We start from the raw sequence: 15,893 nt of genomic DNA, 5'->3' as shown, positions 1-15,893 counted from the left end.
GAGGGGGAGGGGGGTCCTAGCTCCACCCCCCCAGTCAACGTAGCTTGAATAATGGTTGTAGTAAAGCCGGCAGCTGCTGCCTGCTACTGCATGTATCTGTGTTATTTATGAGACCTCTGATGGTATTTTGTGTCCGCCCCAAATATCCCCAAAGAATAGAAAAAGATCCATATTAAGAGTAGGTCAATTTCAAGGTTAAGTGTGGATTACGTTTAAGATGATGGTCAGGCGTAAAGTTGGATATCTCAAAAGTGATGGTGAAGAAAATAAAGAGATTATCAGCGGTTTCCCATTTAGAATATTTCATATTATATTGTATGCTGCAGTCAAGGAAAAATGCTGCAAATGTAATGAATAATAGATACTGCAGTGTTGTATTTACAGCCTGAGCCTGACCTGATGGTATCGGGTCGGTTTAGGGCGCCGTTTCTTTCATTCCACCTGCCTAGAATGAGCTCTGGTTCGTTCTTACTCATTTGCATAATGAAAAAAAGAAAACTCCTAACCACACAAGTGGGTTTTTTGACTTCTTATTTCCTCAATTTCCTGTCAAAGTCTCACAATCATACTGAAAAATGCTATTTTGATATATCAGTAGAGATTATTGTTAAAGTTGTGATCCATAAGAGTTGAGATAGTTGTTTCTAGCGGCCGCTTTGGTGGTAAGATGTAGCTGCAGGGGAGTCCCTGGGACCTCATGTCCCAGACACATAAGAGTGAGCCTGACCGGGAATTCAGACTTGAATGTTCCCCTCTCATTACACTTTTACTTGACAGAAGTTGGAAGTTCCCGATTACAATTGAACTCAGCATAACCAACAGTGACGAGCTCCAGCTGGTTACACCAACCGCTGCTGACTAACTCTGCATTTGCATTTAGGGAGGGAATGTCGCCACAGACACACAGATGGGAATACGCAGCAAAAAGGCAAGAAGAAGTGCTTTCATTAGCTGGTCATATGATCAATCACCATTGTTTTAACTCACTCTTTGATAGATAGTGACTTAAAAGACAATTAACTAGATGAAAATCATACGGATTATATCTTTAACGCTGAAACAATTAGTCGATTGACAGAAAATTCTTTGACAAAACTTAAAGCTCCCATATTATCCTCAGTTTAAGCAACATATTCTAGGTTTCTAACAAAAACCTGTTTATATCCTTTAATGTAAAATAATGTTTTTCTTATACGGCCTGTCTGAATATACCCGTATTCATCCTCTGTCTGTTACGCCAGTTTAAAACCTGTCTCTTTAATACTATTCATTTGTCGATCCTTGTTTGGTCTAATTATGCATGAAATCTGTCATAACACTAATTAAAACACAGGAGCAGCAAACAAGTATGAGTAAACAGTGAATAATCCTGTGTTTAGTGAATCCATACACTCCTGTCATGAGCAGTTTTTACCATTCTCATCATTGTTCATACGTATTACCAATCAAAGCTTAATCCCTCTGCACAAAGTTGGCAGTATGCTTGGTTATTTGCATGATGAGAGTAGCTGGGCAATTTTGATGTAATATACGTTGTGGTGAGTAAAAAGACAGACTTTTCAGGTCTCTCTCAGCTCAGCGTCAGCACTGCACTCTGAAGGAATGGCCTCAAACGAGCTCACAGTCGGAGCTCAGTTTAGTCTGGCAGCATGAGCTGCTAGCGCTGACGGAGGAAAAAAGGCTGAGCTTCATCCATTATTCTACTATTGCCAAAATGGAAATGATGGTGGCTAACAAAGAGTCCAAACAGACCATCAGTCTGTGAGTTTGCAGCGATTAATGAAAGGAGTAGAGCTTCATGTAGGGAAGTAAAATGGAGTATATTTGTGTTTGTGAGAAAAGTATGCTTATTATGTTAGCTATTAGTTCATATCAGCATATATGTCAGCTGATACATGTAGTACAGAAATGCCCCGAAGATATATTCTGAAACAGTGTCGCCATTCTTTTCCAACTGTAAAATGCCCCGGGTAGTATATTTCTTTAAATTGTTTAAAAATAAAAACATAATCAAAACTCAAAACACCATCAAAAGTGTTTATTTGTGTTATTGGTTGTGTTAAGACAATTACACAACCAATAAGATAGAAATACATCATCAGATTGTCTTTAACTCTCAAATATCAAGATCAATGTGGGCTTCAAAGACCCTCTTACAGGTCTGATCCAAATGTTGGAACAACTGATATCAGTATGAAGAAAGAGCCAACACCCAACTCAGAATACATATACGTCTTTAAATCTTTAAAAATCAGTTACTTATAGGATCAATTTTGCGCTGAATAAATGTTGACTTAGAGAGATAGAAAGTCTTGAAGTTAAACGTTGTTCCTTAAGTCTGTATGATTGAATTTGTGCTCATTCAAAGATGATGTAATGAAGAGTTGAACGGCTTTGAAACGGTTCAGTTATTGTTTTATTATAATGATGCAGCCTTCTCTGTTTCTGTGGCACAAAGGAAGAACAACAACAAAACCATCGGCCAAATCATTATTTTAAACATACAATATTGGTGCATCCCACGTTATTTACAAGAAACCTGTTTTGTTTCAGCGTGTGGCACTACATGAAAGGATGAAAATGCAGGTAGAGAAACAGCGACACTCAACCAAAAGGCCTCGGTCCAAGCCCTCTCAACAGTCCTTGAGTAAAACAATAATTCTCCACCCATTGCAGGGAAGCGTTTATGTAGCTGCATGCGCACCATCCCTGAAGGAGGCCTAGTTAAAAACACATCTCTGTTCTCAAGAGTTGATGAAGGATCACAAGAAGGGGATAAGGAGACGTGAGTGTGAAGACTGAGGGAGATGCTAAAGCAAATAAACACACACATACGAACACTACATTGTGGTGCATTACGCACTGAGCTCAGCTGTGTGAGGGCCGTCTCCAACAGCGGCGTTCAGCTCGCAGCTGCGACATAACACATGCACACACACACATACAGCTGTGATGACAGCTATTTGTGGGACTTAAGTGTTGTCATTGATGAGGCCGAGCTGCTATCAACCACCCGTTATACTTTGTGTACATGAACACATCACCCGTGCATACACTTGGACATGATCTAATTGATTTGTGCTTTTTTAAACGGGGCGGTACAAATCCGATCATTGTTATCATCTAAACTCATGATCAGAGCCAAGCAGTGCTTCTGTAAACAACTTGTTATTTGTGGATATTTTTTAACTCTCGTGTGCACATTTCTTTCAAGCAAATTAGAACTACAAACTATACGCTTGTGCATTAATCAACGCAGTAGAAAGGTATGTAATCTGCTGTTATGTGCAAGCCACACTTTTATAAAGGCCTGACAATGCAGATAAAGAGAGAGAGAGAGAGAGAGAGAGAGAGAGAGAGAGAGAGAGAGAGAGAGAGAGAGAGAGAGAGAGAGAGAGAGAGAAGAAAACACTGCAACAGTGTTGACTTTGTTTGGTTGAAGGTCGCGGTGCCTCAGTACTTAGTCACAAGACAGGTTATGCACACAAAGAGGAAAAGACAACTGCACGCTGCAGATAACAGGATTTCAGTCTGCTCCGATATGGCTTACTGTTTATCACACAGTTACTGTATATTAACATGCACATACACAACAAAAATAAGAATGCGTGTGTGTGTGTGTGTGTGTGTGTGTGTGTGTGTGTGTGTGTGATGAATACTGTTAAGTCTGTGCGTTTAGCATCTTGGCTACTTTTGTTCTCAGACATGGTCTTGGTATCAACAACAACTAAACACTTGTAGCCACACCTACTGTCCAGCAGTCACTGTCTACTTTTGCTACATTCTATATTTATTTAGCGCTGCTTTCATTACATTTGATGTATTTTAGTATTCCAAATGTACACAAATCAAACCACAAGCTTATCTATCTATCTGTCAATCTCTCTCTCCATCATCACCACTTTCACCAGTGTAATTTCTGCTTTAATTTCCTTTTTTTCAATCTCTTTTCCCGGTTCAACGCTCGGCTTTGAGCGGCTGGCGGTTGTTTATCACAGAGGTGCAAATTTTCCGTACAGTCTGTTGCTCATTGCTCTTCTCCGAGTGTCGCCGAGAGCAGAAGGCTGTCACTTGTCAGGATTTTTCTCCACACACATTATGGGACAATTTACACAAGGGACAGAGAAAACAATTATTTATATGCATCGCACATTCAGCCCGGATTTAACACAAACCCAAATGGTCTCGGTAAACAAACATCGCAGCACACAACGTGTTGGTTCCATTGTTGGCATGTTGTGGCGCTCAGCAACAGGTGAGATCTTCCGGTTGAATTACAGGTTGGTCTTGAAGTTTACGAATAAATTATCCAAACACGACTCTTAGTTTAGTTATATGTAGCTGTAGCTTTGGGTGAAAAAAACATTATTTAAAGGCTTGTTTGCTTCTCTGGGTGAACACGCCCCTCTAGCTCTCTATCTCGCACACACAGTGGAAAAACTACAGGCTATGTTGTTCCCTTGTTTATTGTGTTAAATCGATTCGGTGAAGATGCATTCAACCCCCGCCGTTCTCTCACACTCTGGCGAACAAACTTACCACTCAGTTAGTGTGTGAGTTGTGACTGCTCTGTGGTATTTTATGTGCTCGTCCTCAGGTCGTTAAATCAAATCATACCACTTACAGCTGCGGAGTGGGTTCTTATTAACGACCAAATCTTGAGGCGTTTGCATTATTTACATAACCTCCGACTGGATTTGAAAAAGAATAGAGTAAACTATGGTAATTCAAGGATGATTTTTGGGACTTGTAGTTTTCACAGAACTTTTTTTTACATGAAGACGCACAGATTTGAAAAAAACTTGTTTCTAGATCAAGTGTCTTGATACAGCTGGTTGCTTTGCAGAGTTACCGTTTTCATGTCCTGCAGAAAAACAAGTTAGTGTCCCGGATAATTAGTTTCTTTTAAAATGTTTGACAGAACTCATCTAAATAAATCTCCAAGATGATCAACACTAGAAAACACTTTTACCGTCTGTCGCTGTACTCTACAGTTATTCTTTTCTCTTTCTTTCCATCTTCCATCCGCCTGACTCCTTCTTGGTTCGACCCACGTCGGCCTTCTTGGCCCTCTCTTTAATATCAAGCTTCACTTCGCTTGTCTGTTTAAAGTCACCTTCCCTCAGACTCTTTCATTTTCTCTTGCCGTCTGTCCGGCCATCCTATCTGCTTGTCTCATCTTTGCTATCTATTTCATTTTACTGCTTCTGCTGGTCTATTCTCCTCTTCTCTGTCTCTCCGGTCTCTTCCCATATCATCTCATTTAGTCTGACTTATTCCTTGCACCATCCACTTCCATTTCCCTCACGTGTACCTCAATCCTCCTTCTTCTTCTATCCTCTTAACGTTCCTTACTGCAAGCGCTGAGTTGTCAGGGGCTTATTGTTTTCTTCATTCAGTCTAGATTTAGATACTGACATGAGATAAGACACTGGCTTGTTATTCTCATTCTGTTCTCGCTTTTTCAATAATTAAAAAGCACTCGCAGGGCCTTGTTGCTACTGTGGACGTCTGCTGAGACGTCTTTAGGACTCTGGCAGCTGCCTCAGTCAAGTTCCTTTCTGCAATGTGAAGTAGCAGATGTCTTCTACTGTGACACATCACATGGGATACAATAACCAAATGTCATGTGTAATCTGACTGTGTCACAATGTGAAAAAACTGTCAGGTCTCAAAAGCAGTAGCCAAAAAGTACATAGACGGTATACAGTCTACGGTTCGGTACGGGGCTGGAGCCGATCCCAGCTGACATCGGGCGTGAGGCGGGGTACACCCTGGACAGGACGCCAGTCTATCGCAGAGCACATAGACACGAACAGAGACAGACAACCATTCACACTCACATTCACACCTACGGGCAATTTAGAGTGATCAATTAACCTAACACGTATATATATAAGGATGATAGGATATATAAAAATACTCAATTTACTTTCATTTCAAAAGCATCGCACATATCACAACAGAAGGGATGAGAGGAAATTATACATTCCTTTACGTATGGCGCTATGAGTAAGTAAAGTGTAAGTTAGCAATAAACCATTCTGATTCTGATATGTTGAGCTACGTTGTCAATAAAGACTGAAAAAAATGCATCAGGGGACGGTACTGGTGTGATAGATCGACAGTGGCCAGAGGAACGCGAGCGGCATACCACTTCAGGAATTGGCACATGCCGCGTGGGAACGATAAATGCCACTGAACCATAGTGTCATACCACAAATCGTTCCTGAAAAGTTGTGGTATGAGATGAATATGTGCAATACTGCAACAAAGACCTTATTCAGATGAACTCTCATAATTAATTAGAGAAAACAGGGAGGGAAAGGAAGAGGGTGAGGGTCTATTCTTTACAATTAATATACATATTAATACACACAGGCTGACAATTTTTGTCTTTTTAACCATTTTTTGTCCCAAATCAGCCAGAAGATATTGTACTTCAGTCTGAGATGGAGCCTTATATACAGCTCATGATGTAATAATCACAGCTGAGAAAAGGCTGTTGTTAATATAAAGTGAAGAGAAAAAAAGAGGAGGAAATGCAAATGAGCTGCTGAGTCCCAAGAAATAATTACACAGTAATTATCATGATAGTTACACTACAGGGTTTGAACTAGAAATAGCATTTTAAAAACCTATTTTATACGCAGGTTTATATTAATCTAATTAATTTGAGCAATTGAATCTAATTTTATCTGCTGCCACATTTCTTTCATTATTAAAACTGTTATTATTTTTAGTATTATTATCAGAAAACCAGAGCAGATCTGCCGTGAGCTGTGTCCTCTGCACAGCACACTTATGTTTGCAATAAATGCTTTAGTGCAGGATAATAATCATAATTCAAATTGGGAAGCAAGACGCTTTCAAAATGCAGTTTTACTGTTGACATCAACGCTACTGTTGATATTTTAAGGCCATTTTCAGTACCCTAGTGCATATTTACACACATTTAAATCAACCCTGACCTCCTAAATATTGGAGTCCCAAATGCTGCAGCGTCCTGGTCTAATATTCTCCAGAACGATGTTAGCCCACTTACATGCAAATTAGGAAATTGCGTCATCTGGCACTCGGGGCTGGCGACTGAAAAAAAACAGCGCTGCCAAAGACTTGTTTTTGCAGGAAAAAGCCGAGCAGCACAGTCTGTAGAGAAGAGCGACCACATCTCAATAAAATACCAAAAGGTCAGAGAGCAACGCGCCACCTTCACCCGTCCATGCCTGCACGCTGTTTGAGTGCTGTGTATGTGCATCTGTGGGTTTGTGTACATACATTTATGCCCGTTTATTGTAAATGCGTTCCTGTATATGAGGTTCTGCGTGATACTGTAAATACCAACAGGCCATGACAAGCTGCACCTACCAGTTCACTGAAAGATTATTATCTCCACTATGTACGAATACAAACAGGCAGCACAACGATTACCTTCAACTACTAACTGGGCTCTTAGACAAAAAGGAGTGCATTTAGCCCCAACAAGTACCATCTGAAGAGACGTGACGAGTGATGAGGAGACTTTTCATCACATTTATCTCACAAACACACTTCTTTAACGACCTCCATCCTTTTGCTTACGTTAAGATCCGACGGAGCAGTGTGTGGAAAAAGAATGAGCTCATAAAACTTTAGTGTGTGTTATACCTTTGCTATTTCTTTCTTTAGTATATTAGTATACAGAGGAGAGAGAACAATACACATGAAAGCTGGAAATAGAACAACATGTGACAACAGGTGTAATCCTACTGTGTTTTATAGCTCAGTTTCAACTCGTGGTGCAGAGTCCAGTGGAATTTTGTGCGTCAGTCGACTCTGTTTATGTTCATTATGTCGCCTAGAAATGACACTGCGCTGCTACAGTATAACCATACAGACCGTTAAACACATCAGCCAGGCATTTCTCCTGAGTCAGTGTACAGTATATACAACTTTACTTTACTGGCAGACCTCCTGCGTTCTGAACACTATGGTGAATTTCAGCCTGCATGCAAATTGTTTCAGCCTAACACTGTTGAAACAGAGCAGCCGATATTGTTAGAGAGAGGAACTAGTTAGCACACCGCTGAGTCGCTCCGGCAGCCCCCTGCTGCACAGCCAGCTTCAGCGCCAAAGACGAGAGAAAATGCGAATATAAATGGAAGCAAAACGCAGTTTAGACTCCAACACTGTGCTGACACTTGTATTTCTGCTAAATTGATTGATTTCTACAGTTTATGAAAAAATAAATAAATATCCAAAACGGAAAACTGAGCAACAAACTTAGATCTGAATCGTCGAATGTTCAGGTCCAGGACTAGTTCATAACATTTCTGACGCTGTCAAGTGACCAAAAAAAAATCAGTTATTGCAAGTTTAAGATTTTCCTGAAATTCGTCCCTGTTCATGATATTATTTGTGGTCAGTATTTTTTTTTTTTCAGCAATAACAATTTTGCAATTCATTTTACTTCTGTAGTAGTTTTATGTGCTAGTGGCGGAGTCTGCCATGCAGCACTGGATTCAAATGACCTTTCTACACAAGACGGAGTCAGAGGACATGATGCAGCATGTAATCCACGGTTCTTTTATCACTTTTTGCTTTTGACTTTGCTGTTCATGTTAAAACATCAAGAGTCTGTTCGCCTGAGCAGTAAACGGACACACAAGTTGCTCTTCTGTTGAATTTTTGTTCATTTTTGCTTCCCCCAGAACTCTGGGACCTGTAGTATTAAACCACACTTGCTGTTATCACAGTAGCCAAGGGTGTCTCGCTATCCAACAGTAGACTGAATCACCGTGACGTTGCGTTGACAACAACGATCACTTCTGTGAAGACAACTGCCGGTTGATTTACACCGCTGGATAAGTGAAATCTGCAATCTTGTTTATTTCTGTTTTTACGTTACGTAAAGATATATAGTTAAACCCGGAGGTCTGACCTGACCTATCTGAGTCTTTCTAGCATCTTTGAAAAAACAAATATAGTTTTACAAACAGTGACGTCTGACTGCTAGTTTGGGGTGCTAATGTTCTTTAGTCTGTGGCCCTACAGATCAATTAGGTTAATAATGAGATATGAAAGCATCAGACATGCATATTACATGTGACGAGAGTATATCCAGTGGTTCCTCGCCCGTTGGCCCAGCAAACATTACGATTCAGTTTATTGGAATTTTAAGGATTAAAACGACAACATCGCACAATATCCAACAAAAACGCCATTATTGGTTTTTTTCGCCCTTTCTTCTCTCACTGTCTATATTTTCTGCCCCCTCACCCCATCCCCACTCACACCCTACTGGATTGTGTATCACAGGCTCTGTTGTGGATTATGTTGTACTGTGGATTATGGGATTAACACATACTCACATAATCAGACACTGACGACCAGAAAAAGCACACTGAACCTCAGTGTGAGGAACTGGGATGCAGAGGAGGATAAACCTGGCAATAACTAACCAAGACATGTTTCTTTCTGTGGTGTAATTTACAGTTTGATACATCTTTATCACCAATTGCATCACTGAGCATCAAGACAGTACTGGGAGTGCAGTTACTGCTGATTTATACTAAATAAATGCATAGCTTGATCATTCTAAAGTCTGTTTTCCTACCTTTCATACACAAAACTGTCTTTAACAAACTAAAAACTGCTGTTTGCTTTGCAAGTCGTCCACACTAATCTGACTAAACCAGAACTGCCAGTATTTACTTCATGTTGTCAGTGTTGTAGTTATTAAGTCAGTTCATTGATAATATAAAAATACATCTAGGTTTATGGGATTGGGAGGTCAAAGTGTTTCCTGTTGGTGTGTGTTTTTTTCACCTTGCCTCAGCCCTTCGTGTAGATTTCTCTCCCGGTCAGCAAAGTTGTGCTCTGACACTGTGACCTGTGTGTGTCTGCGTATCCCACGTAACACCTCTGACACTCTATTCATCCTGCATTGATTTAGAAAAATGCTGTGTGTGCGCGTCGTAGACTGCATATAAATATGGATGACGTGACAGCTCCCCAAACGTGACGCCAATACATTTTGATCTCCCCCTGGTGGCTGGCTGCAGTACAGGTCATAAATCCTGCACACGACAAATACATGCTTCCTAAAGAGTATTTCTGTCATTTTAGAACATTTTAATTTGTCCTGTAATAGACCCGTGCATGCAACATATTCTATAAATGCAATTTGAAAATGTAAATGACACTCGTCAGGACATAAAACCAATGATCTGTTGCTCCTCATGAATCAAGACTTGATAGCCTAACAATGACATAATAATCTGCACTGATTTTATTTTTTTTTTTAAATCGAATCATGAATTTAAAATTAAAAGTCTAAACTGTACACAGTCTCGGGTGAAACTGCTTATGTTACTTATAATCTTGGGGGAGAGACACATAATTCCTACAACCGACAGCAAGCATTATAACTCAAAGCCTCCACAGTGCAACACTGTGCGGCGTACAGTGCACTATAATATCCGGATGCTCAGTATTACCTTTTGTGCATGTATAAATATGTATATATTGTTGTGAAACCCACTTGAGAAAAACAAAAGCTATTTGATGAGGAGAGGTGTGAGGTAAACATCCCCCTGCTCTGTCACTCACTCCTACACACTCTCACACACACACACACACACACACACACACTGTCGCTCTTTGTCTCTGACAGACAGCCCAGTGATCCACAAAACATTGTGACAGCCTCTCTCTCTCACACACACAGACAGCAATCAGTGGAGCTGACAGTAGGATTAAGGGAGTCCCTGTTATGTGTGCTCGGAGTAGGCATTCTGGCCAGAATCTTCTACCCTGATATAAATATAGGTCATTTCATATCTCAGTGACGATATAAATCACGATACCGCATGTTTTCTGATAATTCTATTCTTTAATTCTAAATGTTATTATTATTATTATATATATGTAATTTTTATGTATTTAAGCATATGTAATATTTTCTTTTCTTTTATCCTGAAATTTCCATCATATGTCTGAGATAATATGTCTGTATTGTCTGTTTATCTGTCTAATGTCTGGTGAGCCAAAGAAAAATTGTCACCTTGGTCGACATTACAGATTTGTTCTACTCTATTCAATGAATAAATACATTGTCTATATGCACACAATTACCTTTTTTGTTATTTTGTGAATTAATTACTTGACAAATAAAAAGTACTGAATGTTTTCTCATTTTGTTGAGAACTCTAGTTCAAAATTAACTTAATTCGCAAGGATGAGAATGTATAGCATCGTTGTTATGCTGCAGTTCAGCCACTGGTCTTTCAACATTGCAACAGATATCTAGAAAAATATATACAACAGATATGATTATAACATTTTGATGATCAACATATGTCGCCATATACACTGATGTTATGAACTGATCATGTTAACCCTATGGTAACCAACGGTAACAATGTGCTATTCATTCACACGAATGTGGATATTGGTGATCCTGAAAGAAAAATACACATAAACCTGTTTTCCTATATAAAAATGGACCATTCATCATGCTTTGTTTTGGCGTTTCCTTCGACATTGCTGCTTAAAACTAATATTATAAGCCATTATAACACGACATCATTATTCTACACAAACATCTTTTTTTTTTGTTCTGGTTTGTGTCTCTGCTTGTAGGGTTTTGACGATCAGAAGGCTGTTTTTTAGGAACTTAACCACAGACCTCGCTCAGATTACACAGAGCTTGAATCAACATGGTCAGTTACACGCCTGGTCAGCTATTCAACAGTAATATTTAACTTTACCCAGAGCAGAGACTTGTTAGGTGTTAATATATTCTGTTACTGTGCAGCCTCTGGAATCACATCCTTCTCATCTTCATTTCTATCTCAGTCTTCCGCCCCCCGAACGCCTCTTCAAATCATAACAAAGCGCTTTAATGATTAAATTACATTTTGCATCTCTTCCAGACACTTCTCATTAGTAGACCACATTGAATTTGCCATTATCACTGCCGGTTGATCTTGGCTTACAACAGTCACAGAGCGCCAGCACTTGTTGCGTCTCGCATCCCTGTGATGTCTGTTTATTATGCAAAACTAGACAAGACACAAGAGCGGCTGCTCAAAATATGATGCTTACAAATTGGCTAATAATCTCTCGTGCTCTTTCTTTTAGATATGAAATGCTCCGTTTGCTGCTAGCATGCCGTCACAAGCCTCAAGCATGTTAATAGACACTGGGAGCACATCGATACTGCCTGTCTTGCTTCAAACCAAATCCCACAGTGGTCAACAGTGCCATCTGGAGTTCATGTGGGAGTACGCAGTGTCAATATTTACTGCTCCACATCAAACTGAAACAAAAACTGAACCATTTTCTCACATTCGTTTTGACAGCCCCTGAACACCCACACAGGTGTTTTCAGTTAATCCGGTTGATTAGACCTCTTCTCAGGACTCTGTGGGTGTGTCTACTGTGATTGACCGACATCTTCCTGAGTCTCCTGTTAGCTTTGTTTCACCTGTTAAGGCGGGACAAAGAACACCTTTATCATATTTAGTGGTAGACGGACGTTTATGTCCTCATAAATTCTCATCAAAGCCCCGTCCACCTTCAACCCAAGCAGAGGTCTAATCAGCCAGAGTAACTGAAAACACCTGCGTGGGTGTTCAGGGGATTTAACTAATTACTGCAACAACTTCAGACACATCAGCACTGCATTCATTCAGCCATTACAGAGCTGCATTTCTACAAAGCTGCCAACTTTTCAAAGAACTGGCTATAATGTCCAAACTGGGCCATGACTTAAATGTAAAATAGCTGCCCAAGAATCCCCATGGTGTTTAATTAGGGTAGTTTTACTCTCTTTTAGCTTCTGCCAAGTGCATAGACTTTAATATTGTTACTTTACATGCTTAAAAAATGTATTACCTCAAAATATGCTTATTTGTGCTTCACTGCCACAGCTAGGAAATCAGCTAACTGGGGCCCTCTGGTGGCCGAATACTGCACCTGACTGTATACACGAAAAACAATAATGCTGTGTGTGTGTGTGTGTGTGTGTGTGTGTGTGTGTGTGTGTGTGTGTGTGTGTGTGTGTGTGTGTGTGTGTGTGTGTGTGTGTGTGTGTGTGTGTGTGTGTGTGTATGTGTGTGTATGTGTGTATGTGTGTGTGTGTGTGTGTGCGTGCGTGCGTGTGTGTGCGTACTAACCAAGTTGTAGTGAAGTCTCAGTGTGGTAATATCCGTCTTGTTGCTTCTTTTTCAACATGGAGCAAAGATCGACCCGTTCAACTGTCTGGTCTCCAAAAAACCTGAGTGTTGCAGTGAGACAGAGCGACAGAAATAAGTATACAGTTAATGCCTCGGGCAAATAGTAAAGGCCAATGTCAGTACAGCCACTTGTCATAAACGATTACTCCAACTGAAAGTGACAACCAAATTAAACTGCATGGCTCACTATACTTGTACAAAACATGACATGCATAAACATTTAAAGTGCACATAGAATTATAGGGTCTCAGACATAGACTGTATAAAATATGGACGTAGTCTCCATGACATAACCTGTGAGTTTCTAAAGAGCACAAATTAAGCTCAAAGTGGGCAGCCATGGCCGCCATCTTAGTAATGCCTGACGTCGCCGAACTCCTGGCTAATCCAAAAAACGAGTGTGTAGATGGGCAGGGTTTCCTACAGTATGAAGTTCAAGGACTTTTGTAGGACTTTCCAGGCCCAATTCCCTCAAATTGAAGCACCCAACGGCGTCGTCTGAGACATGGATGGACGGTAATTAGAACTAGCAGGCTTTACAGGAACTCACACGGGCTTGAATGTGTGGAGACTTCAGTTTTACGGTGATGACTGTCTGTCTTGTTTAATACATGACAGCAAAACAATATATTGTGAACTTAACTGAAAATATATTGTGTAAGTCAAGTGACAGAGACAGAAAAGAGCCTATTCTTGCACAAAACATATACATTCATGCATGCATCATCCCGTAACTATGTGTTGCATAAAATGTTGCGCTTACATCTACAGTAATGCAGTATGGACACGAAAAAGTACACAATGTCCATCTGCACGGGTCAGTGTTATTGAAAAAAAACAAAAAACAAGCACCCACTTGTTTGTGTAGCTGGAGTAGAGGGCTGGGTCCACACGCTTTATACCCTGAGAGACACAAAGCAAACATATTGTTTGTCATGTTCATCACACTTTTTTGAACTAAAGTTCTTCTTGACACAAACACAGAAATACACACACACACACACACACACACACACACACACACACACACACACACACACACACACACACACACACACACACACACACACACACACACACACACACACACACACACACACACACACACACACACACACACACACACACACACACACACACACACACACACACACACACACACACACACACACACACACACACACACGTAGACTAAGTGGGGTCAAGCATGGCGCTCAGGAGACGCCAGTCAGGATACGATGTCATCAGGCGTCAAAGGAAAAGAGATTGATGCTGCCCTTCCTCTGTCTCTCCCCTCCTGACCTCTGCTCATCCCTGCTTATCTTTCTGTCCCCCTTCACTCTCTTATTTATATCTACCTCTAATATAATGGTTCATAAACTATAAATTTATATTCACTCGGTCTTCTTTTACCACAGCAGGGGTGTTATTCCCTCGAGCAGTTTAGGTTGGAGCCATGATTTGTCATCTGACTATTGGATGATATTTTACAGCCACTGAGAGGAAGGTGAGGGGAACAAAAAGAGTGACACTGCGGCTTTTTGGCAGTTCAGTCAAAGTCAGTTATGAAAATAGAGCAAGCTACTTGGGACTGCGTACAAAAGTTAATTCTTGCATTGGAAAGAGAAAACAGGACTCGATTTGATCTGTACATTGACTTGACTTGGCCCAGATTTGGCGGTCTTGACTACAGTCCTTGTGTGTATACTTAATGTGTGTGTGTGTGTGTGTGTGTGTGTGTGTGTGTGTGTGTGTGTGTGTGTGTGTGTGTGTGTGTGTGTGTGTGTGTGTGTGTATATATATATATATATATATATACCCTTGAAGTGTGTGTGTAAGTGAACAAGAGTGTTTACCTGGGATCGTAGTTTTGATGCTCTGGACAGCTTCATAATGGTGAGGTGGGGTTCAAACCCACGACTGCCTTCTTGCACAAGACCCTTCTCCTCAAAACGGCTCCGCAACAGCTCTGCAAAGCCAAACGCCAAAAGTTATACAAGCAACCATTTTATTCATAAGGCCAAAGAAGAGGAAGGCTGTCGGTTGACCGTGTAAAGTTTTATGGACCATTACAAAAGCCATAACTGAGGAAAAAGTGCAGACACACACAAAACATTTTTTTATGTATCATATCATCATATCATTTGATCACGCAGATAAAGACAGATACATGGACAAGGGTATGAACAGGTACAGAAGACAACCTGGAAGGGCAAACACACACACATACACAGCCGCTGATGGTGTTTAGAGGGAAACCATAGAGGTATTTTTAGACGAGGAGCTCTACAGGGACAGAAAGGTTAGTATATAATCAATAACAGTGGTGGAAGGAGCAGACACGAGGACAGGAGAGTCTGACTTCCTGCCTTATCCTTATATTGCTTTTCCAAGAGTATCACCCCAGCCTTTCTTATTGTAATCTTCCGTTGTTACAAACAGACTTTGTGAAAGGATTAAACTGTTCTGCACCATTCTGTAGGAGCGCTCTTGTGTTGATCCGTTTTGACCTGCTACCTCTGTTTAACAGGTCATACAGGTGATCGGGCGATACAGATGTGTTGCTATGTTCTTGCTGTATTGGTGTGTTTTGAAGCCTAACTATTGTCATACTTCATCTGGGGCAGCAAAGACAAAATGTCACCACCCAAATGAGATAAAATGGGCAATTGA

The 15,893-nt window shown here is 40.5% G+C and overlaps 1 protein-coding gene across 4 annotated transcripts in view; it reads right to left on the bottom strand.

Moving 5' to 3' along the window:
* akap7 (A-kinase anchoring protein 7) overlaps nucleotides 1-15,893 on the bottom strand; it is a 49,602-nt gene that overhangs the window by 24,527 nt on the left and 9,182 nt on the right. For all 4 annotated transcript variants that reach the window (XM_083933653.1, XM_083933652.1, XM_083933651.1 and 1 more), the window contains exons 8-10: nucleotides 15,077-15,189; nucleotides 14,077-14,123; nucleotides 13,161-13,261 (exon numbers count right to left, since the gene is read on the bottom strand). In XM_083933653.1, the coding sequence (XP_083789779.1) occupies nucleotides 13,161-13,261; nucleotides 14,077-14,123; nucleotides 15,077-15,189 (261 nt within the window). The remainder of the gene's footprint in view (nucleotides 1-13,160; nucleotides 13,262-14,076; nucleotides 14,124-15,076; nucleotides 15,190-15,893) is intronic.

This window comes from Echiichthys vipera, assembly GCF_963691815.1.
Source record: "Echiichthys vipera genome assembly, chromosome: 19".
NCBI classification, from domain to species: domain Eukaryota; kingdom Metazoa; phylum Chordata; class Actinopteri; order Perciformes; family Trachinidae; genus Echiichthys; species Echiichthys vipera.
This window is presented reverse-complemented; position numbering and strand designations above follow the sequence as displayed.